Raw genomic sequence first — 22,163 nt, forward strand, 5'->3', positions numbered from 1 at the left:
GCTCATAGATACAGAGAACAAACTGATGGTTGCTAGGTGGGTGGAGTATTGTGGGGGTAGGTGAAAAGGGAGAAGGGATTAAGAAGTACAAGTTGGTAGTAACAAAATAGTCATGGGGATATAGACTACAACTTAGGGAATATAGTCATTAATATTGTAATAACTATGGTGTCGGGGTTACTATATCAGGGGGCTCCCTTCATATTGGGGGAAAACATCATAAGTTATATAAATGTCTAACTGCTATGTTGTATACCTGAAGCTAATAGAATATTGAATGTCAACTGTAATTGAAAGAAAAAAAGATTTTAAAGCTATTCGATTGTCCAAAATTACACTAGCTAAGTCATATGATTGTTGGGCTGATATATAGCTTTAGCTGTAGACTTGGCTAGCTCTCCTAATGTTAGGGAGAGATTTCTGACCACACATTCATTGCCACTTACTCCTACCCAAGGGAAGAAAGCTTTCTCTATGTAAGCAAACCGGGAGTCACATGTACCTCCTGCACGTTCCCATTTAAGGTGTCTATGGAGATTTAGTGGGGTGGACCAATGGGAGCCTTCTCATTTGTTATGGATGTTAAAAGGGACAGCGAAATGTCCAGTAAATGTTAACCTCCAATTCACTAGCTCTCTAAACATTCATATGCCCAGGAGAAATGCCATCCACCTCATACAAAAATGAAACGAGATGGAGCTCAGAAGATCCAGCTAAGGCTTAGGTTATTGATGGCATCATTAGCTGGAATTTCTTGATTGACCTTTTCAAGCCAGGGTCAGAGAGTTGGGTGACATTCTATGAGGAACTGTCTCAACATAAAGGAATCTTTCTAAAAGTAAGGAGATATTAGCCTGTTTGTGTTTTCCTTGAGTGAAGAGGGACAGGTGTATTCAGATAAGGATAGGTAGGTATGTGGGAAGTTGAAGACTGCATGATTGGTAAATGTGAAGGTGTTCAGTTGACCTTTATGGTTATGGCTGGGGCAAGGTTGAAACAAGATATGGGAACACCTGGCCACAGTAATTTAACCTGATAGGTAATATCCATGGACTTATGGGTATAATTGACAGTGGCTTTTGTTATTGTAGAAAGATTGGTTACAGGGATCAGTTACAGATAGGTGAAAGATCCAACAATAAGAAATGTTTCCCCTTTTGCAGTAGATTGGGAAATGCTAATAAGAGTGTTGTCTTTCTAAGAAAGAGAGGGAGAAAGTAAACAACAGGGAGAAAAAGGTACATGGGCCTGGTCCTGTCATCTTGGGAAATCTGTTGTCTGCATCAGTTCTAAAAATCTTTATTTTCAGGTCATCAGTTGGTGTGCAGGTCCAGTCAGGGTTTGGTGCTTTTTTTAGGTGTGACACATGAATCCAAAAGTCTATTCCTTGGCATGTGGAGGCACAGGGGTTGGTTAGCAGTATTTGATGGGACCTTCCTAACTTGTTGAAGAGAGTATTTCTGGAGATGTCTTTTCCAATAGGTGAAATCTCTGGGTTGCAAAGTGTGATGTTTAAAGTCTTGGTCTCCCTAAATTGTGCAATGGAAAGATTGTTCTTTTAAAGCATGGTTATCTTTGACAAAAGTAATAAGGCATTTACAGTATTAGAATATAATTCCTTTCATCAGCTGTGGATCAAAAGAGACAGGAGTTGGGTACATAGGGCATACTGAAACTATATGAAAGAGTGAGAGTTTCTGGGTTCCAAAAGATGTAGACCTGAGATTTAGAAGGACTAAATTGGCAGTACTGGTATTTGTAGTGTCTCTACAAATTTTGCCAATTGACTCTTAATGATGCACACTCGAGAATACAGTATTCCATTGGTTATGATTTATAAAATGCCATTTCAAGTAGTTTAAATTTAAATAGTTTTTTTCACTTTTTCCTTTCAGTCTCTCTTCCTCCTCCCCCTACAAGAAGTAAATCTGTGGCTGTCTAATCCAAGAGTCAGTTTGGACTAAGGGATACCAACCATGTGTCTATTTATTCACTAGCTTTTTTGAGTACTAATATTTTGTTTTTAGGCCAAACTTGATACATGATTAATTCTTTTTTTCAGACAAAGTTATTTCCTGAGTGGTTTTTTGGTACATATGCAAAGAAATTTCTAGTTTGCCTGGTTTGCTAAACAAGGCCCGATATCTCTGAATCTCAATAGTTATGAGATTTATTATAACAGCTACCATTATACCATTATTAAGAAATTATAGATATGCTTAAGTAGAAACCAAGAGCAAATGAAATAGAAGTAGTAATTATGGACATAATAGTGGAATATGACTTTCCTGAACTACCAAAAAAATACTTTATAGAGTTTTAAAAAATATCTCACAGAATATTTGCCAAAATAGAGACCCAGTCTTAGACACATTAAAACAATAACAAAAAGACTGTTCTTCGATTTCTTTTTTATTATTAAATGACAGAAGACAGTAAGTCTGTCCAAATTTTGGTTTTCTTTCTCTGCTAGTAGTTTAATTTTTTAAGTGATAAAATCTTTTTTTTTTTTTTACAAAGTATTTGAATACTGTAGATGTACATGACATGAAAGTAAAGTCCTTCTTTTTACTTTCTCCTTCATTGCCTGCCAGTCCTAGTCTCTAGAGGTAACAACTTTTACTTTGGTATTTATCCTTCTAGACCTTTCCCCATATATAACATATACAAAGGGATTTTTAAACTTCTTTTTAAGTAAAAATAGTATAAGAATACTATACATTCTATGCAATTTATAGAATACCCACCAGATAGTCTAAAGAAAAAAAATCAAAGACAAAAATACCTTCTCATCTTTCTTGAAAAAATTACTTGAAATATTTTAGTCACAGAAAAGTAAATCTATATTAAGAATATAAAATTATACCATGTGTCCTTGAGTGTTAATGTTATTAATAACATAAATAAATAAATCCTGACGAAAATCTTCATGTTGAGAATCATAGGTGATTGATTGCCTAGGCCCTATCGATTGACTTAAATATGTTAGATTTGTGGTCTCCTTTAGAAATGACTACTTTCTGAAAGAAACTTTAAAAATAATTAATGCTGTTTTCTTTTTATGATATATTTATATTGGATAAAAGAAATTCTGTGGAGGAGCTCTTAGGCAGGCCTCATGAACACACTCAGTTTAGCTTACAATTTTTGAAAATAACGTTTAACTAAATGGCAGCAGCAGTAACAACAAAAATAATTGAATATCACATCTATGCCATAGTAAAAGATTTAAAGGAAATATAAACAAAATACTAATGTGGTTATGTATAGTTTTCTATTGTTTTTTTCCTATCATTTCTCAAATTTCTATGAATATGTATTTGGACAAAATATGTGATTAGACAGTTTGTACATAAGTACATATGATTAATAAAATATTTTACTGACAAATTTAACATTAACAAGATAACATTTTTGTCAGATTATTAAAAACTAACAATATGAAATTAAATGTTTCAAAGAGTAATATGAGTAGTCATACACTGTTATTGAAAGAGTGAATTTTAGCAGTCTTTCTGAAAAACATTTAGACAAAAGCCTTAAAAGTATACTCTGTCTCAGGAATTCCACCTCTGTGAATGTTGCCTAAGGAAATTATCTGAACGCAGTTATTAATTGCAATGTTATTTGACTACAGCAGTTATTGGGAAACATTGACATGTCCACTAGGAAAGTGGTATTTTTATGATTCAATACCTATAATGATATATATCCATATAGATATAAATGTATAAAATCAATGGTATATAGTGATTCAATATATTATACATGTTACCCATAAATAGTATTGGCAAGGAATCTTTCTTATATAACTTACAAATACGCTTACTGTATAATTCTCTATAAGAAAGTCGTGTTTGGTTACAACTATGTTAAAAAACAAGCATAAATATTCAGAAATGTACTGGTTTGTGCGCAAACATCCACAGTTCTAGGAAGAAAAAAAGCTAACCTTCAGAAAACAAGTGTTTACCTGTGGGTATTAAGTTCAAGAGCCATTTTAATTTTCATTATGATTTTCTGTATTTTCCAAATATATATTTTACAATCAGCTTGCTTGCTTGCTTTATTTATTTGTTTGTTTGTTTATATTTATTTGCCGTTAACTATCTTTTAAGGATCCTCTTACTCTGGGTTTCTTGTTTTGTATGCATGGGTTCCTTTTTAATACCATAATGCCATTTCTGTTTCCTTTTTGCTTTTTTTAGGCCAAGATAGCCAGGTTAACCAAACGCTTTGGAGCAGCCAAAGAAGATCTTAAGAAAAGACAAGAAGTAAGAATTTCTGTTCTTGCATAATTAACATTTAGCTCTAAGTGGTAACCTTAAGAAATGCTGAGTTAGGAGGGAACTTCTTTATTACAGATTTGGATTTTGCTTTCGTACTCTGCACTTCTAATATGTTGTTTCTGATGTTACGGCTCTAGAACCAATTATTAACCCTTTTCTAATCTTCAGTTACTATTTCATATTTCAGTACTTATATTAATCATTTTTATGTTATGGCATTCTTGAAGCTGTATTTTCTATCCATCTTTAAATTTTGTTCGGGGGATTTGTCTTACCATGCTTCTTTCTTTTTACATTCTTGTCAGTGTCCTAGTCTAGACTTTTAACATTTCCTCCAAAGTATTTTAGTATTCTGCAGCCTCTAGTAGTAGCCCTCTTCTCCTCTGCATTTCTTACCCTATGTAGTTAAGTCCAAACATCATAGCATAGCATAAACTTTAGTCTATAGTCTAGTTTCGCTTTTTATTGTTTCCTTACTCTATAGTACATAATTTTAATTTAGCATTTGTATATTGCAGTATAGTTTTCAGTTGAATTTCTTTTTCTTCCTCTTGAATTTTTTCCCATTTGAACAGGTTACATTTCTTTGTGTCTTGATAGCTCCATTGTCTGGGACATATTAATTGCCAATAATAAGCATTTCAGTAGTAATCATTATTCCTATAGGATTTTTAGATTCATTTTCATATTTTCTTTACTTGAGAAAAGTTTATTGTAATAGATGCACAGGAGGTTACAACAACACATAGTTGTACAGACTTCTATGAACCCTTCACCCAGCTTCCTCCAGTGGTGAAATGTTATATAATTGCAGTACAATATCCAAACCAAGGTACTGGTACAATTAGTTTATTATCTATTAGTTTATAGACCTTATCAGTTTTCACCAGTTCTTACATGAATTCATTTTGTGTGTGTGTGTGTGTGTGTGTGTGTGTGTGTGTGTGTGTGTGTGTGTGTGTGTGTGTGTGTGTGTGTGTGTGTGTGTGTGTGTGTGTGTGTGTGTGTGTGTAGTTCTACATAACTAGATATCATGTATAGATTTATATAACCCCACCACAAGATATAGAACTATTCCATCACCATAAAGGGACTCTCTCATGCTGCCCTTTTATAGTTTCAACCTTGCCTTGTCCCTCCACCCCTACCTACTCCTTGTCCCCTGACAATTACTAATCTGTTCTCCATCCCTATATTGTTTTTAGTTAACTTTTAAAACTCTGGTTTCTCCTCTTGAGCAAGTGACAGGTGGTTTTTATCTTTGTCCTACACAGACAAATCTCACCAACCCTCATTTGGCCATACCCAAAGATTTTTTTTTTTTTTATCATAGTTTTCTTCAATTATGTAATTCTCTGATTCTAAACTTCACTTTCTCAACTGTGTTTCTTTGTCATAATATAAAAATGAGCTTTTTTATTTCTTATATTAGAAACTTAGTGTAAACCCTTTTTTTAAAACAATTTATATTTGCTATGCTTGAAGTGAACGTAAGGCTTTGGAATTTTTTCATAATTTTGTACAGTATGAATTTCCATTTTTACTTTCAGCCTTGTATCTGAATTAAGAAACATGCTGCCCACTGTATACTTTTCCAGTGTTTGTGCATATCAAATTTGTTCCCAAATCTGTTTTTCAATTTTTGTTTGATTAGTGAAAGTGATAGGCAGAGACTTTAAGGAATAAAGATGATAATATTACAAATTTTGAAAGGCTTGTTTTGGAGAGCTGTATATAGTATGCAAACAAGGAACGAATACTATGTATTTCTTAAAGATTGGAAAAGATTAATTTGAACAATTAGGGAGTGTGGTGTTTAAAAGCAAAATATTAAGATGGTCTTCAATCTTTCACATTTTGTTGCTTCCTTAGTTAGCTGGTAGATAATGTCAATTTTAAATTTTAAAACTTGGACATCTTTCTACCCATTCTTGTTAATATTTTCTTCTCGTGAGAGATTTCTAGATATTTCAAGAATTTAGTTCCTTCATATCCCTGTATCTCTTTAATTATGGTATCTACTATAATCTTACATCTGTGTCGTCTTATGTTTTAAAAAAAGAAGAGACATAGAATGTTTGGAACTTTAGTTCTCCCCCTTATCAAAATAAATAAGCAAACAGTAGTACTTTAAATGCTTTTCTTCTAATTTAGACTTCCTCCTTGGTCCTTTGATATTAACCAGTTAAAAATAAACCCCACTATTCAAGTTTGTCTTAAAAGATTTTTTACTTTAATTTTTAAAAGAAGAGAAAACTGTCAGACAGTTTACTATTAAGACCACATTCATAATCTCATCTATTTTACTGCCTTATGACTGATATCTCTAACTTTCATCCTTTCTAGATCTTATTATAAAAGAAATGTCAATTAAATATTTAAAAAATTCTTTTCATTTTAATTGTAAAAACACATTACAGAATTTACCATTTATAATTCTACAGTTCAGTAGTATTGACTGTTAACATTGTTCTGTAACAGATCTCTAGAACTTTTTTATCTTGCATTTTGCAAAACTGAAACTGTACCCATGGAACAATAACTCCCATTTCTCTTTCCCCTTTACCTCTGGCAACCATCATTCTACTTTCTATTTATATGATTTTGACTACTCTAGACATCTTGTAAGTGAAATCATACAGTATTTTTTGTGTGTGTGATTGGCTTATTTCAGCATAATCTCTAGGTTCATCTATTTTGTAGCATGTGACAGGATTTTCTTCTTTTTTAAGGCTGAATAATATTCCATTGTATGTATATACCACATTTTCTTTATTCATTCATTCATTGATGGATATTTGTGCTGCTTTCATCTCCTGGCTCTTGTGAATAATGCTGCAGTGAACATCGATATGCAGATATCTCTTTGAGATCCTGGTTTCAAGTCTTTTGTATGAATACCAAGAAGCGAAATTCTATTTTTAGTTTTTTGAGGAGCCTCCATACCATTTTTTGTAGTGGTTACACCATTTTATGTGCCTACCAGGTGGGCACAAGGGTTCCAGTTTTTCCTCATCCTTGCCAAAACTTGTTTTCTGTTTTGTGATGATGGCTATCCTAATAGTGTGAGGTTGTATCTCATTGCTGTTTTGATTTACATTTCTTTAATGATCAGCGATATTGAGTATCTTTTCATATGCTTATTAGCCACTTTGCATATCTTTTGGGGAGATGTCTATTCTGGTCCTTTGCCCAGCTTTTAATCAGGTTACTTGTTTTTTAGTTGTTAACTTATTAGATATAATTTGCAATTATTTTCTCTCATTCCATAGTTTTCCTTTTCATTCTGTTGATTGTTACCTTTGATGTGAAGTTTTTAACTTTGATGTAATCTCCTTGGTCTATTTTTACTTTTGTTGCATGTACTTTTGATGTCATATCCAAGAAATCATTGCTAAATCCAGTGTCATGAATCTTTTCCCTTATGTTTTCTTCTAGTAATTTTATAGTTTTAGGCCTTACATTTAAGTCTTTAATCCATTTTGAATTAGTTTTTGTATATGGCATCATGGCCCATCTTGTTTTTTGCATTTGGATATTCGATTTTCACACCATTAGTTGAAAGACTGCCCTTTCCTCACTGTGTAGCCTTGACACCCTTGTCAAAAGATAATTTGACCAAATATGTGAGAGTTTATTTCTTAGCTTTCTATTCAGTTACATTCGTCTGTATGTTTGTCTTTATGCTAATGCCACACCGTTTTGATTACTGTAGCTTTGTAACATGTCTTGAAATCAGGAAATACAAAACTTCCAGTCTTGTTCTTCTTTTTCAAGATTGTTTTGGCAGTTCAAGGTCCCTCGAGATTTCATATGAATTTTATGTTTCTTTTTTCTATTTCTGCAAAAAAAATGACTTTGGGATTTTGATAGGGATTACATCGAAAATTCATCACTGAGTAGTATATATATTTTAACAATATTAAGTCTTTCAGTCCAGGAACATGGGATGTTTTTCCATTTATCTGTGTCTTTTATTTCTTTCAACAGTGTTTTATAGTTTTCAGTGTAAAAATCTTTTTTCTTGGTTAAGGTTACTCTTAAATATTTTGTTCTCTTTGATCATATGGTGATGTGATTATTTTTTAAATTTCTAAGATTGTTCATTGTTAGTTTGTAGAAATACAACTGGCTTTTGTGTCCTGATTTTCTATCCTGCAACATTGCTGAATTCATATATTAGTTTCAATATTTTTTTGTGTTGAATCTTTAGAATTTTCTAAATATAAGAAATTTCTAAATACAAGTATGTTATCAGCAAACAGATAATTTTACTCTTCCTTTCCAATTTGGCTGCCTTTTATATATTTTTTTTCTTGCTTAATATTTTGGCAAGGCCTTTCCAGTATCATGTTGAACAGAAATTGGTGAGGGTGGACAACTTTGCTTTGTTCCTCATTTTAGAGGAAAAGCTTTCATTTATTTACCATCGAGTATGATGTTAGCTATGGGCTTTTGATGTATATTTTGTTTTTATGTTGAGGTAGTTTCCCAATTTGTTGAGTGCTTTTATCATGAAAGGACGTTGAATTTGTCAAATGCTTTTCTTCAATAATTGAGATTATGTGGCTTTTTTTCTTTGTTCTGTTAATGTGGTATATTACATTGATTTTCATATGTTTGAGCCATCTTTGCATTCTGGGAATAAATCTCACTTTGTCATGGTGTATTATCCTTTAATATGTTGTTAAATTCAGTTTGATAACTTTTTTTGAGAATGTTTTATGTTTATATTCATGTCAAGCTATCCTGGCATTCCATGGATAAACCTCACTTGGTCATGTTGCAAAATCCTTTTAATGTGTTGGTGAACTTGGATTGCTAGTATTTTGTTGAGGTTTTTTGCATCTGTGTTTATCAGGGATATTAGCCTGTAGTTTTCTTTTGTTGAGGTGTCATATACCTTTGTATCAGTATAATGCTGTCCTCATAAAATAAGTTTGGAAGTGTTCTCTTCAATTTCTTGGAAGAGTTGAGAAAGACTGTTGTTAATTCTTTCAATGCAATGTCTGGTAGAGTTCTCCAGTGAAACCATCTGGTTCTTGGCTCTTTTTGTTGTTAGGATGTTTTTCATTACTGATTCAATTTCCCTAATTGTTTAGGTCCTTTCAGATTTTTTATTTCTTCTTGATTCAGTCTTGGTAGGTTGTATATTTCTAGGAATTTACTCATTTTTTTCTAGGTATCCAATTTGTTCACAGTAGTCTCTCATCCTTTAGTGGCATCAGTTGTAATTTATGATTTTATTTATTTATGTCTTCTCTCTTTTTCTTAGTTATCTAGGTAACTTTTGCCAATTTTGTTGATATTTTAAAATTCCAACTCTTAGTTTTGTTGATTTTTTTTTCCCCTATTTTATGTTTTCTATTTTGCAGTAATGTTATTCCCTTCCTTCTTACTTTGAGTTTAGTATAGTTTTTTCTTTTTCTCTCTTTTCGAAGTGTAAAGTTAGATTGGTGATTTTAGATCTTTCTTTATGTAAGCATTTAATGCAATAAACTTTCCTCTTGGTACTACTTTTGCTGCATTATTTTCCCCAAATATTTGGTAGGTTGTGTTTTGTTTTGTATTTGCCTCAAGATATTTTCTAATATCACTTGCGATTTTTTATTTTATCTGCTGGATTTTTAAGTGTTTTTAGATTTCCATATATTAGTGACTTGTCCATTTTCCTTTTGCTGTTAATTTCTACTTTTATTCAGACAAGATATTTGGTTTGATTTTTATCTTTTTAAATTTGTTAAGGCTCATTTTGTAACCTAATATGTGATCTGTCCTGGAGAATGTTCTGTGTGTGCTTGAAAAATTATATTCTTATGCGGTTGGTCTATATGGTCTGTTTGGTCTATATGGTCTATAGTGTTCATCTGCCGTTTCCTTAATGATTTTCTGTCTGAATTATGTCTACTATATAAAATATATTGAAGACTCCTACTATTATTGTGTTGCTATCTATTTCTCTTTCAGTTCTGTCAGTTTTTGCCTTATAGATTTGGGGGCTTTGGTGGTATGTGCATACATATTTATAAATGTTATATCTGGTTAATGATCCTTTTTATCACTATATAATGTCCTTCTTTGTCTATTGATTATTTTCTATTTGCCTTAGAGCTTCATTTATTGCTTCCTGTGTTTTGTTGACTTTTTTTGTAGTGACAATCATTTATTCCTTTCTCATTTCCTTTCGTGTATCTTTTATAAGTATTTCTCTGAGATAACCGTGGGGATTGCATTAACTATCGTAAAGTTACAACTGTTTTAAACTTGTAACGGCTTAGCTTCAGTCACATATAAGAACTCAACTTTACATCTTTACCTCACCACTTTGTTATTGATTTCATGCATTATATTTTTTTATATTATATATCTTTTAACCTAGATTTACAGTTATTTCTTATGTGTAAATTTTATACCACAATTAAATGTGACTTATGCACCAACTTTATAGTAATGCAAGATTCAGTATTTGTATATTTACTTTTACCAGAGAATTTTATATTGTGTTATGCTTTCTAGTTGCTGTTTTGTGTCATTTCGTTTTCACTTAAAGAATTCCTTTTAACATTTATTATATGGCAGATCTAATGGTGATGAATTCCCCCAGCTTTCTGTATCTGGGAAAGTCTTAATTTAACCTTCATTTTTTGAATGAAAATTTTGCTGGATATGATATTCTTGCTTAGCAGTCTTTTTTCTATCAGTGCTTTGAATGTATCATACTACTTCTTTGTGGCCTGCTAGATTTTGTTTTTTTCTAATTCTTTAAAGTGTAAAGTTAGGATGGTGATTTGAGATCTTTCTTTGAGAAAACCACAGATAATCTTATGGGAGCAAAACCTCGAATATGATGGGTCACTTTTCTATTGCTGCTTTCAAAATTCTTTATCAGCAACTTTGACAACTTGAGTATGTTTCTCAGTATAGGTCTCTTTGAGTTAACCTAGTTGGAGTTTTTGAGCTTTTGAATTTGTATGTCAATTTAATTCTTCAGATTTGGGAATTTTTTAGCCATTATTCAAGTAGGTTTTGTGCTCATTTTATCTCTTCTCATTTTGTGATTCTCATATGGATGTATCAGTTCATTAGATGGTGTCTCAAAAATCTCCTAGGATGTCTTCATTTTTAATTATTTTTTCTTTTTGCTCCTGTCTGTAACTTGATCATTTGAAATGACCTTCCTTCAAGTTCACTGATTCCTTATTCTGCTTGATACAGTCTGGTATTGATCTCCTTTAGTTGAATTTTTCATTTCAGTTGTTGTATTCTTCAGCTCCAGTATCCTGTGTGTTCTATTTTAAAGTTTCTATCTCTTCATTAGTATTCTCATTTTCTTTGTGCATCATTTTCCTAATTTCATTTAGTTTTCTATTTATGTTCTCTTTTATTTCATTGAGCATCTTAATACCATTCTTTTGTTTGTTCATTTGGAATTTCTCGTTAGGTAATATACAAATCTATGTTTTTAGGGATTTATTTCTTTGATTGGGCCATATTTCCCTATTTCTTTGTATGTCTAGTTCTCTTTTATTGAAATGTAGGCATTTGACAAAACAGCCACCTCTCCCTATCTTTTCAGAATATCTTTGTACGGAGGAAGACCTTTGCTCATGAACCCAGGTGGATACTCTGGGGCCTCTTAAACCTTTCTAGAAGTGCATCTTCTCAGAACTTGTGCATGTAATTTGCCATCTGAAGCAATTCGTCTGTTTCTACTTGGGAGCTCCCCTCCAACCCTTCATGTGTTCCATATTGCAGTCTTGGTTTTGTAAGCCATAGTTTTGGAGATCTCCCTGCTGTCTGTCTGTGTTACTATAATTTTTTTGTTCCCATACCAAGCTGAAAGGCTCACCTTTGTTCTCATCCATCCTCCAGATATTTAGTGTGTGCCACTTATCCAAGTTAAGGGAGACAGAAACCAGTGCCTCGGGCAGTACCCCAAAAAGCCTAATGTGTTACATGCAGGTTCCTTTTTTTCTTTCCTGAAAGAAAAGTTGCAGGTGGGGAATTTTCTCTTGATTGTGGCACACTGTGTTGAGAAGAGGATAGAGAATGATGGGTAAGTGCAGTAGACCTTCTTACCCACTATAGTGTACTTCTTCATGGCTTTGCTTGGAGTGCTGTAACTCTCATCTGGTTTCTGGAATTCTCACAAAAGAAATTTGGACTGTATATTGTTAAGTCATTGTCTGAGGGGAGAAGGATATGGGGCTTCCTAGTCTGCCATCTTGCTGATGTCACTATACTGTAGTGTTTAAGGTCCTGTATGTGATAACTCCATACTACGTTCTAATCTAGTATTGTTTATTATGCTTTTATTCTTCCTTTTTCTGTTTTTCTTCCCGAAATGTTCTTTACCTTCATCTTAACCATTTTGAATGTACTAATTACTCAAAGACTTATATGAAGATACATTCCTTTCCAAAAAAACTTTTTAAAACAGTTTTTCCATTTGCTCTACACTGTTATACTTTAATTTTCTTTTCTATTTGTTTGAAATGTCTATTGTATCTATAGTCAGATGTTAAGCACCTTTAGAGCAGTTTGCCTTAATTCTATCTTTTGTCTGTTCTACACACATAACTAGTACAATGCTATATTGGTTGGTAAAAATTATTCTTTTATCCTATAAGAAGCAGCAGGATGTATTTGTGTTTGAGAAGGGAAGAGTGATTAGTGGCATCTGCTTGATGTGATCCTAAGCACTTAATCGCCTTTGGTTTAACTTCTATTATTGTTACACTTAATTAAGTCTTGAGCAGAGTTATTTTGTTTTTCTCAATTTAAGAAATCAGTGACAATAATGTCATTATTGATGGAGACCAAAATAATGGTAATTAACATGTAGATTAGAATTTTATTTCTATATTCCTTGTTTTTTGGGGGGAAAGGCTGAAATTAGTTGATACTTAAGTTTAGAATTGAGACATTTTTATGAAATTTTGTCACATAGTAGCAAGTAGTCCTTTTTAAAACAACAATTGTAAAAATAATTTCGATTCAAGAGTTTTGATTTGTGGCCTAAGACGATGCTATTTAATTGGTAATCCACTACTCCTGGGTAAGAATAAATATATATCCTGTTTATTGAGTTTCTGATGGTAGTCTGGTGCCTGCTATGCCTAGTATACAGTAGGCATTCACTAAATATTTATTGAATGTGACTAGTTTGTTATTTATATTTTTTATTAATGTTTCTTGAACCCTTACAGCATGTAAGCCATTTTCATATTCTTTATTTACTCATCTCAGAAAACTGAGATATAGAAATTATTATATTCATATTTCATATGATAAGCAGTTGTTTTAATTGGTTATGTAATTTCCTTAAGGCACAACTAATAAGTAGTAATTCCAAGATTCAAATTCTTATCTCAACCAGCAGTAGTTTCCATTGTATTATAGAAGTAACATAATACATTGACAGAGCATTTAAGGTCTTATTATTAAAGCTTTGTTGTATTTTGGGTTTTATTTTACCTTGGTATTTTTTTCTCCCTCAGAATCCATCAAACCCACCTGTACCTGTATCACCAGGAAAGTCTGTAGTTGATGTCAACAGCAGTAACAATGTGCCCTACAGGTGAGAATTATAAAGAGTCTTGTCAAGTTTTCTTTTTTTTTTTTTTATCGTCCCCTCTTTTTCTTTTTGTTTGTTTTCAGTTCAATTTATTTAAACTAAAAATGAAAGACAAAATATAGTTCACCCGTTTCTCCCACTCTGCAACCCTCACCTCTAGAAACCACCAGTCTGTTCTGTTTGTTTGTTTTTTAGATTCCATATTTGTCTTTTTCTCTGTTTGACTAATTTCACTTAGCAGAGTGCCCTCAGGTTCCATCCATGTTGGTGCATGGGAAGATTTTATTCTTTTTTATGGCTAATGTTACGTGTGTGTGCGCGCGTGTGTGTGCATGTGGGTAAGTTTTTTTATACATTTATCCATAGATGGACATTTAGGTTGTTTCCATATCTTGGCTATTCTTAATAATGATGTAATGAAAATGGGGGTGCATATAGATATCTTTTCTAATTAGTCTTTTCATTTTCTTCAAATAAATATCCAGAAGTGGAATTGCTAGATCACATGATAGTTTTATTTTTAATTTTTTGAGGAAGCTTCATACTGTTTTCCATAGTGGCTGCACCAAATTACATTTCTACCAGTAGTGTACAAGAGTTTTAAAATAACAAATCTTTCAAGTTTTTAAATAAGAGAACAAGGTTCTAATTTTATTTTGCGGAAGAATCCTAGAATGTAATCTTACATATTTACATAGAGATAAATGTTTAGTATATTGGATTAACTGTAGTTTCTTTTTTGCTATGTGGTAATTGTTCACCTGTAGCTATTGGTTTTGCTAATTTATCTAAGGCTTTCTCTGGTGATTGCAGATTTCTTTAATCACTTGTGCTAAGTAGTATTCTCTCAAGTAATTGAAATGTTTTAGTCAGGGATGATAAAAACTAATGTCTACAGATACTAGGATATACATATAGTTTTCAGGTAAAAATATTAAGGACATTAGAATATAAGAGGCAGTCTCCTCCCTAATGCCATAGACCCCCGGCATTCTGAAGTCTGTGCGCTAGCTTTGCCTGAATACCCTCACTCGCGGTTTAGCGCTACATATAGTACCCAAGTCCAGCCACCCTTTTTCCCTATGGGCACTGCTTTCTCCGTACATAAATTGATGTTCCTCAGAATGGCATATCCGTTACTATTTGTATGTATTTCATAGAAATGCTGGCACAGTGAGACAGTTGCTGGAATTCAAAAGAAATGTAAGTGAGAGTGCACCGCCATCCTTTCAGACCTCTGTGAATACAGGTAATAATATTCTTTAACACTGAAATACATTTTCTTAGTAATTGAAGGCTTTGGTTTTCTTTTCACATTCTTTTGAGGTTGAAATATACTTAGAATCTGAGCATATCAATCTAAAATTGAGTGCTAAGTGTAAAATTTTATTTAAACATTAAGGTTTACACATATGCATAAAAATATAAAAATTCTAATGTTTAGTGGTTCTCAAACTTTCAGTCACCATATCCCTGTATAATCTTAAAAAATTATTAAGAACCCCAAAAAGCTTTTGTTTATGTGAGTTGTATTAATTGATACTTACTTTAGTAAAAATTGAAATAAAAATTTTTAATGTTTATTCATTTAAAAACAATAAACCCATATCATGTAAGACAAATCACGTTCTAATGAAAAAATAACTTTTCAAAGCTTGAAAAGTGTGTCTTACATTTTTATAAAGTTCTTCTGTGTCTCACTTAAAATATTAAGATGGCCTGTGAAAGGTGGATTCTCATACCTATTATCTGCATTCAGTCTGTTGCAATTTGTTGTTTTGACTGAAGCATATGAAGAAAATTCAGCCTCATACAAATATGTAGTTGGAAAAGGGTTAATTCTTTTAGAGAATTATGGGTATTTTTTTTGACATAGTCAAATAGTAGTTTATTAAAGGTTAGTTGCAAAATGGACTCTAAAACCATACCAATGAACTTTTCTTTTTCATTAAAATCCATTTGTCTGTCTTGTACTTGGATAGATCTTTTACTAATACCATTCACTGATCATTTGGAAAATGTTCATTGACTTATCTGAATCGTCCAAATGTTGACACATCTCATTAATAATTTTTTAAAATTGCATTAATTTATTTGACTGTTATTCTCAGAATGCTTTTTAAAGATTTGGGAAGCTGTCACGCTGTCAGTGGCAGATGAAAGTTTTTCTAAAGTTTTAATTTTGGTTTTGGTTTTTAAAATTCAGATTTTATTATTGCCAATAAATACTGTTGATTGTTCTCTTTGAAATGACTACCTTACTTGGTTTATTTTCAAAAAATGATTTGCCAGATACCCAAGTGTGAATAACCACAGTATGTCTGTAAGTCATCCTTTCAAGTAAAAATGGACTTCCATGAAAAAGGGTGTTAGCTTATAGCTCAAACAATCGTACAGGTACTTTTCCTTCAGCCAGCCATCTTACTTTGGCATGCAGACGTAATTATGTATTCTTCCTATTTCTTCACACAGAATTTTAAGAAGACCTGTACTCAATGGCTGAGATTTTTAAAAATTAATATTTACTACTTTATCATGGACATTGTCAAGTGAAACAGTTGTTTTTGTTTTTTACTGTGAACATCTTTTGATAAAGAATGCAGTGACAGTTTGGTACCACTATCTTGATTTTTGTACTAAGGCATCGGAAGTTTTACTGACCATTGCTTTTTGCTCTGTCAGTGCAAATATCCACATGGTGAAAAAGTCAAGTAATGTTTTATTATTGTTCTAAAAATAATTTTAACATTGCAAGCTCCCTGAAAGGGTCTCAGAAACCCCCAGGTGTCCCTTGGGTCACACCTTGAGAATTGCTACTCTGGTGTTTTATGATTTTCAAAGAAAGACTGCATATCAAGGAGAAAGAAACTTGGTCATCTATTTCAAACCTGTTCAAATGAGAATAAACAAATAGTTGAAACAAGATTACTATAAAACTCCAGTGACCAGGATTTTGGTTTTCTCCAGTCTTTAGTATCACCTCCCTTATTTCTCAGTTCATCTCCCATCTTCACTCTGCTATTTTCCATATCATATAATGTCAATAGAGTATCAATACAGGCAGGCTTCCCTCTCTAGATCCTCTCCCAGGCAATTCAATACAACTTGATCCATAGATGCAGGTTTCACATGGTCCAAATGATAAAATACATGACCAGGTTTACCTACTCTTCACTAATAGTGACAACTCTTACTAGATTTTCTATTTGAGCATATATATTGCCAGTGTCCTAAAGCATTTATAATGTTTTTAGTGTAATTTTTAAAATATCTATACAATTTTTCTAAGTTTTCAGTGTTTTGACTTTTTCCAATCACTCTAAAGTGATTATAGTAGTTTTCAGAGACTGTTTTGATAATGAGAAAGCAGTTCTCCATATTAATTATAACTCATGTGATATTTTTATGAACGTTTCAACAGATGCAAAAATAATTCTACAAATTTAATTTTAAGAATTTCAAGAATTTACATCTGGAAAAAAATAATTATGAAGGATTTTACCTACTATAATGTATTAAATTTGTATTATTATATTATCTTAGCTAATAAATGAAGATAGCCGTTTAAACTGAGACTTCTTTTTTCTTTCCATAGTATCTTCAACCAGTCTTGTCACTCCTCAAACAGTTGTCAGTAGTCAACCTAAATTGCAGACTCCAGTGACTTCGGGTTCTCTGACAGCAACGTCAATTCTTCCTGCACCCAACACAGCCACTGTAGTTGCTACTACCCAGGTGCCTACTGGAAATCCCCAACCTACAATCTCTTTACAACCTTTACCAGTGATTTTGCATGTACCTGTTGCAGTATCATCCCAGCCTCAGCTCCTACAGAGCCATCCAGGGACTTTAGTGACCAACCAACCATCTGGCAACGTTGAATTCATTTCTGTACAAAGCCCACCTGCAGTGAGTGGTCTTACCAAAAATCCAGTATCCTTGCCATCCTTGCCAAACCCCACTAAACCAAACAACGCTCCTTCTGTGCCCAGTTCTAGTATTCAAAGGAACTCTCCTGCCAGTGCTGCACCATTAGGAACAACACTTGCTGTACAGGCTGTTCCAACAGCACACTCTATTGTACAAGCCACGAGGACTTCTTTACCCACAGTAGGCCCATCCGGACTCTATAGTCCATCAAATAATCGTGGTCCTATACAGATGAAAATTCCGATTTCTGCTTTTAGTACTTCATCTCCCTCAGAACAGAACAGCACTACTACCCCAAGAATTGGTGAGTCACTATGTAGGTTTAATAATAGAAATGCAAGCGTATTAATGGCCTATATAGAATTCGTGAGTGTGTTTGTGCTTGTGTGTGCGTGTGTGTAGAAAGGCTAGCATTATTGGGAAAACAGTAAATAGAATATCCTGGAGATTATTTTGAGTAAGTTTTTAGTTAGGTAAGAAATGATGTTGTTAAAATGGAATTTGAGAGAGAGTGTATATGAGTCAGAAGTTAGCATTTGTAATTTATCTTTTAGGAGTTTTCCTAATTGGTGAATTTTTCATTTAGGCTCTGTGGCGAGCATTACAAATTACTTTTATAATACATTTGCCAGGAATATCTGAATATAACATGTTTATTTTAAATTATATAATTGATGTAATATATGTTTATAAGAGGAAAATACCACGTATTTTCCCTACCCATTTGGAAAAATCTTTTATGCGTTCATCACGCATATCTTCTATTTTTGAACAGTTTAAAAATAGGTTTGTCCCTCTCTAATTTACTACAAAATGTTAGTTACTTTTTGTTTTCTCTGTTGTATATTTTCCCCTGTGACATAGTATTTGATTATGTTTGTGTATATCTATGTACTTTGAAGTATTGCAAAAAGGAGAGCTTGATCATATCTGTATTTAAAATCTTTATGTCTTTGTTCTTAGAAAACATACATTTTTTATGCATTCTTGAAATTGCTTATTCTTCATTTCTGACTTCACATTTATCCCCACTGCTTTTGAAAGACGGCAAGAATGGGTAGACATCATGTGTATAGTGAAGTTGCTACAGTATCTGTCTTATTGACATAGTAAATGACCATGAAACATAAGCAACAGATTCTAAAGTACAAAATTACATTTATAGGTGAGATATATGAGCCTTTTAAAAAAATTTCTCATGTAGCCATTCGTAGTGTACTTGCCCTCTTGGTATATTTTCTCATATAAAATAGTGATGATATTTCAGAGTTGTTAAGAGAGTAAATGAGTAGCAGATCAAAATTAATATTGGACTGAATCTGAATATCACCCTCATATAATTAACATCTGGGATGTAAGAGTAAATCTGAAATGTTTTATAAAATGCAGTTGTTATTAATATTAGTACTTGAATGCTTATAGAATACAATAACTTTCTTAGCATTATCTGCTACCTCATTATTCATTAAACACTCTAATTCATGTTTGTAACCCTAAAAGATGCTTACTTTTAACTATCAGTGAAGGAGTAAGATTTTAGGGGATTACTTCAGTTTTCTCTAATTTTTTTCTTCTGATCCTTAGTATTTTTTAATACGTCAGGTGGAAGATGATTTATCATGGACATTGGAGTTTTTCGTCTTTTTGAGATATTGAGCCTCAGTTGACATTGTTTTTAATTAATGGTCGCAAGCTAAGATATATTCTTAAATATTGAACTTTTCCTGAAAGACCATGGTCATTAAAAGAAATAAATAACTTAAAAAGATTTTGTTTAATGTTATGAATGTTAGTACACTAAATATGTCTATAAATATCAGAATCATAATTTTATTATTTTGTTCTCTTAAAATTTTTGTTAATATTTATGGACACAAAGGATCTGTTTTTCCCAGTTATCTAACTTATGCATTCTATTATTTGTAATAAGCATCAGTCTGTTTTATTTGAATGTTTTAAATTATTTTTGTATATAAAATTCAGTTTTCAGTCATTAGTACATCATTCTACTTTTATAATACATGTTTATACTAACACTTAAAATTTTATATTTTAACATTTATTTAACATATTTGTATTTAATGTATAAATTATATTAAGCAGATCTTCAAGTTCTTTTTAGAATGTTTACATACATTTGAAAGTAAATTATTAGATATTATCATAAATGAATGATAAGCTTTATATGTTATTTATAATGTTAATTAGAATAAAATCCTATGAGTTGATATGTTCTTTGAACATGCATAATTTCAGGAGTGCCACAAATGATGTTAAAGTATTAAAGTAGGCTTTTAGCTATTTAGGCTTCCAAGAGACTAAGCTGAAGCCAAATAGCAAATTTTGGCTCAATATAGAGTTAAAAACCAAACTTTAATACATCCCTAATGTGATTAGATATGTAATTAAAACATTTTAAGTCCTATACTTACTTAGGTATTATTGACTTAATTAGAATATATGTGCTCTAACTAGACTGCATGTATTTTTATATGTTTTATTACAGTTGATATATCCTCATAGAGTCAGTCAATATTTTCTGTTTATGGTAAAGTAAAAACTATCCTAGAGACTACTTGGTAATTTAGGGATAAAATTATAGCTAATGTCAGTCATTCATGAAACATGGAGTGCTTATATTTGTTCTAAAGCCCTGCAAAATAGTTTGTATTTTCACCAACCTTACAGTCAAATAGGGAACTTGGCTCTTACATAAGTAATTAATTATAAATCTGATGAATGTTAAGATATGCAGGTTTCAATGAGAAGATATGGGAGGTCTGTAAAGGTATGAGAAAATAAATGAAAAGATGGTGGAAAACAGGATTAAAGGATTTTTGCTGTGAGTAGTATGATATCTGTGAATACTGGCTGCTGTGAGGGGGTGGTTTGGACGGGATAAAAGTGGAGTTAGGGAGACTAGTTAGGAGGCTCTTGTAGAGGGTATAGATGTGAGATGGTGTTGTGAAAATGATTTAAAAGTTTTTCATTTCATTCATTTCCATACATTATCCATACCCACACAGGGACACTACTAATTGGCACTCATATAAAACCCTTTAAAACTCTGGTAAAAATGCACTGTTGGTTAAAAATGACAATATTTTTTAAGAATAGTAAGATAGAAGTATTTCCCAAATGATAAAGATTTTGAGGTACAATTTTTGATTGTACACCCTCACCAGTCTTATTGATAGATTGATTTATAACTTTTTACTTTCAGAAGTCATCTAAAGTAGACAATATAGTAAAAGAAAAAAAGATGCAGTGAAACTGTAAAATATTACATTAAGAATCAAGAAAATTGTCTGTAGTAAAGGGATAGGGGAATGTTAATTGAAAATCTAGATTAATGAATATTATTACAGTTCTTTGACTTTTAGCATTGAGATAATTAGGGCAAAGAAAGAATCATGCTAGATAACAAAACTTATATAGTTATTTAAAAACATATGCATGCGTGTGTATGTATATAACATTTTGTTATTAAGCATCTAAATCTTTACCTGAGTGTTAAATTCTTTTTTTGTATGAGAATATTTCAGTAGAAAATAAAAATGGAGCGCCTTCATCTACTTTCCATCTGAAGTTATCTTTTATATTCACTTGAAAATAAAAACATGAGTTTCAAATCTAAAAGAATGTAAGAAGGTAAAAACAAATGTAAAAGAATGTAGTCTAACATTGTATATAACATTGTAACATTGTAAATCACTGATGTTTTGGTAATGTCATTGTGTATTTTAATACTCTACCATGTAGGATAAGTAACATGGAATTAGTTTTTTATTAAGTAGTATTTCAGGAACTCCACAGTCCAGAACAGATGCTGACTTATTATAAATGAAGTAATTTGAAGTTTTTTTAAAGTAAATAATATATTAATATATTCTTTCTACAAAAAGAACTAAGATAATTCAGATGGAGTAGGGAGACATTATAAGGGACTCCTCCCCCTAGCCTGGAAAAACCTCTTTCTACAGATAGATGTTTATTCTGATTTTTTAATTTATAGATTTATATATGGATATATGGAAATACATAGTCAATTTCCAGATGTTATTTTTTTATATGTATTCTGAAGATTTGCAAATGAAAGGAATGCCATACTTTACCCAAGCTTTTTAACATATTTAACGGGATGTTTTAACATTAGAAAAATCCTATTAAATATAATTCACCACATTACCAAAGAGGAAAAGCTAAATAATCACCTCAGTAGAGTCTAAAGACATTTGATAAAATCAAATACCTTCTCTTTAGAAATTGAGGCAGAAAAACATTGTTTTACTTTGTGCTGTTCTGAAAGTAACTTTCATGTGGGTGTGTGGGTGAGTCTGTGCATCACGAACTTAACACAACTTAAC

General features: G+C 32.0%; 1 protein-coding gene across 2 annotated transcripts in view; it reads left to right on the forward strand.

Annotated features, from left to right (window-relative positions):
- Positions 1-22,163, forward strand: part of ATF7IP (activating transcription factor 7 interacting protein) — a 105,699-nt gene that overhangs the window by 61,272 nt on the left and 22,264 nt on the right. For both annotated transcript variants that reach the window (XM_006912641.2, XM_025047336.1), the window contains exons 6-9: positions 4,209-4,274; positions 13,790-13,869; positions 15,027-15,115; positions 17,462-18,100. In XM_006912641.2, coding sequence (XP_006912703.1) covers positions 4,209-4,274; positions 13,790-13,869; positions 15,027-15,115; positions 17,462-18,100 — 874 coding nt within the window. The remainder of the gene's footprint in view (positions 1-4,208; positions 4,275-13,789; positions 13,870-15,026; positions 15,116-17,461; positions 18,101-22,163) is intronic.

This window comes from Pteropus alecto, unplaced genomic scaffold (genome assembly GCF_000325575.1).
Source record: "Pteropus alecto unplaced genomic scaffold, ASM32557v1 scaffold103, whole genome shotgun sequence".
In the NCBI taxonomy this organism is placed as follows: Eukaryota; Metazoa; Chordata; class Mammalia; order Chiroptera; family Pteropodidae; genus Pteropus; species Pteropus alecto.